The 3372-nt window shown below is 33.5% G+C and overlaps 1 protein-coding gene across 2 annotated transcripts; it reads right to left on the bottom strand.

Moving 5' to 3' along the window:
• Positions 1-929: 929 nt before the first annotated feature.
• Positions 930-3119, bottom strand: LOC117238375 (mediator of RNA polymerase II transcription subunit 15-like). Of its 2 annotated transcripts, none has more exons than XM_033503226.1 (8): positions 2788-3119; positions 2547-2705; positions 2363-2481; positions 2197-2279; positions 1948-2109; positions 1576-1861; positions 1396-1498; positions 930-1325 (listed from the first exon to the last, which is right to left on the bottom strand). In XM_033503226.1, exons 1-8 carry the CDS (start codon positions 3010-3012, stop codon positions 996-998), a joined length of 1467 nt encoding a protein of 488 aa, XP_033359117.1. In that variant the 5' UTR covers positions 3013-3119; the 3' UTR covers positions 930-995. The 2 variants fall into 2 exon arrangements, with proteins under 2 accessions (XP_033359117.1, XP_033359118.1); XM_033503227.1 differs by having other exon boundaries at positions 2547-2718; positions 2788-2900.
• Positions 3120-3372: the final 253 nt, after the last annotated feature.

Genomic DNA, 3372 nt, shown 5'->3' with positions numbered 1-3372 from the left:
ATTTCCTTTTTAAGGAGAACTATAGAATAACTCCATGCCTTTGTTAGACAAGGCGTTCATCCCGTGACCGCAGCTACGTTCGGCGACTGGCTGTCGCCTCGAGCCCAAGCTCATTATCACAACTCTCGAACAATTACAATGTTGCGGGATTATCCAAAATTCCAAAGGCTCCGGTGTTCTTTCATCTCCGACATATATATACAGGGTCATTGGTAACTGGTGGTACAAGCGGAAAGGGGGTAATTCTACGCGAAAAAAGAAGTCGAAAATATAGAATAAAAAAATTTTTTTTTTTAATTTTTCTAGAAATCTACAATGTGATCCGTTATAACGAGATGTGATAAGTACACGCGTGCCGAGCGAAAATTCAAAGTCGATTTTCTCGAAAACAAAGCCTCAAACGAAAAATTTTTAATTCTATATTTTCGACTTCTTTTTTCGCGTAGAATCACCGCCTTTCCGCTTGTACCACCAGTTACCAATGACCCTGTATATCTCTTTTTAAAAAATTTGAAATTAATCCCATGTTTGGTTTCCTACTATTGTGACTTTTAATTTATCTATATTATATTATTATCTATATTATCTTATGTATATTATATTACTATGTTATTTGAAAGCTAATAAATACTTTTAAGGGCGATAGAATTGATATTAAATCTTCCGAATAAAAATATAATAGATTCGATAAAAATGTATAAGAAATTACAAATTTACTACTAAAATATACCAATTATTATTTGTATAAAATATTAATCCCATTTTATAATTGACGAATTATGTACAAAATAAATTATATACAATTAGTAACAACATCAGCATTGATTTAAACCAAAGTGTACAAGAATAATGTATAAGTATATGTATGTACTTGGAAGGAAAAAATTAAATGAGGGACACGAGACATGTCATAATAATAAAGTCATATGTAATCAACAATTAAGTCATAGTAATAATTTTATATTTATAAAATATTTCGTATACGTAAAAACATATTACAAACCCATTAGTACAGTACTGGCAGTAACGGGAATTTGTGAAGGCGCGCTAGCTTGTCTTACACTCATTTCCCAAGTATCTAATAATTGAGACACAGAAAAACGTCGAGGAAGTTTCGTTATGCGCGCATTTAAAGCTTTCTGAACTGCACAAAGAAATGTTGTGGCATATTCATGGGGTGCCATTACGCAACGTGGTGGCGTTAAAGGATAATCGGCGGGAACAGTTACTGATACAGGAGGAACACATGGAAGATGACGATCATCCAGCCAGCATATTAATTGAATACATTTTGATCCAGTTTGTTGTGCAGGATCAAGACTGACCTATATATTATACACATATATGATTACTTACATATAAAAATGTAATGAGATTTTAAAATGAATGGATTACCTTAAACCGTTGATCTAATCGAGCTATTTCTCCTTGTAGTACGTCTGGTATTTCATTAGGAGACTCTTCTATCTTTTGTTTTTTTAATGGTTGTGGTAAATTTCTAGTTATAGAAGTAAAGTTCTGTTAAATTATGCCTTATAACACAATCACTCACAAATTAGTGCATTTATTTCTTACTTTATCTCTGGACCAAATAAAGCTTCTAGACACGGACCAAAAGTACGTTGTAGTGTATGATTTACAACTGGACTTTGGAGATGAGTGCTTACTGCTTCTAAAAGTGGACTGAAGAAATGATGTTCCTTTAAAGTCGTAACTGGAGGCCCAACACTAGCATCATTTCGTTTAAAATCTAATTTTTCAAGAACTACCTCACATTTTAGTAAAGTATCTAAAGGCATTCGTTTGCTAGGATTTGATAAAATTTCTAAAAGTTTCTTCATTTTGCTTAGTTTATCAACATCTGCAATTTAAAAGATTATACAAATGACTACATGCATGCACATAAAGGCACTGGTGGAAATGAATGTTAATACTAAAGTTACATACTTCCTTCATTTCCCATTTTAGCAATCATTCTTCGTAAAGGTTCTACATATTTACTTAATTGTCTAACTTTATCCCTATATGCTTGATCTTCTTGTTGTGGACTTGGGGTAGCTCCTACCCCTCCTGGAGTATTTAAAGAACTGCTAGGAGATGGTGCCATGCCTAATTTAATATAATTTTATTGTCTTTATTTCTATTCATGCTAGATTAAAATTAATGATTTTTATATTAAAAGTAATTTTGACATACCAACAGATCGTTGTGGTCCTGCCATCATAGGATGTTGTGGACTAGGTGAAGGAACTAATGCTGGTGATGCAACCATTTGATTGCTGAAAAAATAATAAAATGTAATTTTAATTTTTAATATAATTTTAAAAAATTTTAGTTTCTATCTATTTAGTTTGTATCTAACCTTGATGGTGCACCTAAACCAGCAGGACTTGGAGCAGATGGTGATGGACTCTGACCCAGAAATTGATTTGGTGTAACATTTCGAGGGCCAGGAAAACCAGCATTTATCATTTCTCCTTGCTAAGAACAACAGCATTCATGAAAATCTTGAAATAATGGCTCATATTATTTCATTGTTTGTGTACCTTCCTTTGCATATGACTTAATTGTTGCTGCATTTGACTAGGACCTATTTGCCCTGGAGTAATTTGATTCATTTGCTGTGGCATTGTTGTTTGAATGCCATTTAGAGAACCACTAATTTGATTTCCTATTTGATTGGATAGTTGATTTTGCATTTGGGTCTGAAATATACCACTTATTATTTATGCCCCCCTTTGTTCAAAAAGAAGAAATGCATGTTTTCTTGCAATAATAAATACATACTTGCATGTTTTGTTGCATTTGACCTGTTGTAATTTGTGCCATTTGGTTGGGAACCATTTGAGTCATTTGCTGAGGTATATTTCCTTGACCCATTGAATTCATTTGCGTTAACATTGAGTTGGTTTGCATGCTTTGAATTGGACCCATATGATTCATTGGACCGTTGGTTTGAGTAGGCATCATACCCATTCCTGGTATTTTACTTTGCATACCTTGCATGGCCATAGGTTGTCCAGGGCGCTGATTTAAGCTTTGTAATACTAAAACAATTATTAATATTACAATAATTAATAGTATAAAATATAGTATAGAATAATTGTCAATTAAGGTCAAGCATGACCTTTTTCTTCCTACTACTTGTTAAATCTTAACAATCTTCGTGACTTGAATGTCTGCGAGTAGTGCGAGGAGAGATGTAAAAGTATTTAGAATGAATTGTTGCAAGCAAATTAAGGGTCTTCTGATCAAAGAGTTAGTAGCAAATGATCTTCTGTGAGGGTGAGGTATATAGGGAAAACTAGTAATGGGTGCTGCCCGTCCTCCATCAACAGTCGCTCGTTGGTAGAAGTAACCTTCGAATCCGCT

Source organism: Bombus vosnesenskii, unplaced genomic scaffold (genome assembly GCF_011952255.1).
Source record: "Bombus vosnesenskii isolate JDL3184/JDL3185 unplaced genomic scaffold, Bvos_JDL3184-5_v1.1 scf7180000013485, whole genome shotgun sequence".
In the NCBI taxonomy this organism is placed as follows: domain Eukaryota; kingdom Metazoa; phylum Arthropoda; class Insecta; order Hymenoptera; family Apidae; genus Bombus; species Bombus vosnesenskii.
The sequence above is the reverse complement of the archived record's forward strand: the minus strand, read 5'-3'. Positions and strand labels throughout refer to the sequence as shown.

Bases quoted from the DNA above. Each gene is read 5' to 3' on its own strand.
- LOC117238375 (XM_033503226.1), bottom strand. From the start codon at position 3,012: ATGGCCATGCAAGGTATGCAAAGTAAAATACCAGGAATGGGTATGATG. The intron at 2,280-2,362 runs GTTAGATACAAA...TTATTTTTTCAG, and splicing joins GGTTTAGGTGCACCATCAAG to CAATCAAATGGTTGCATCAC. The intron at 1,499-1,575 runs GTAAGAAATAAA...TTCTATAACTAG, and splicing joins TTATTTGGTCCAGAGATAAA to AAATTTACCACAACCATTAA.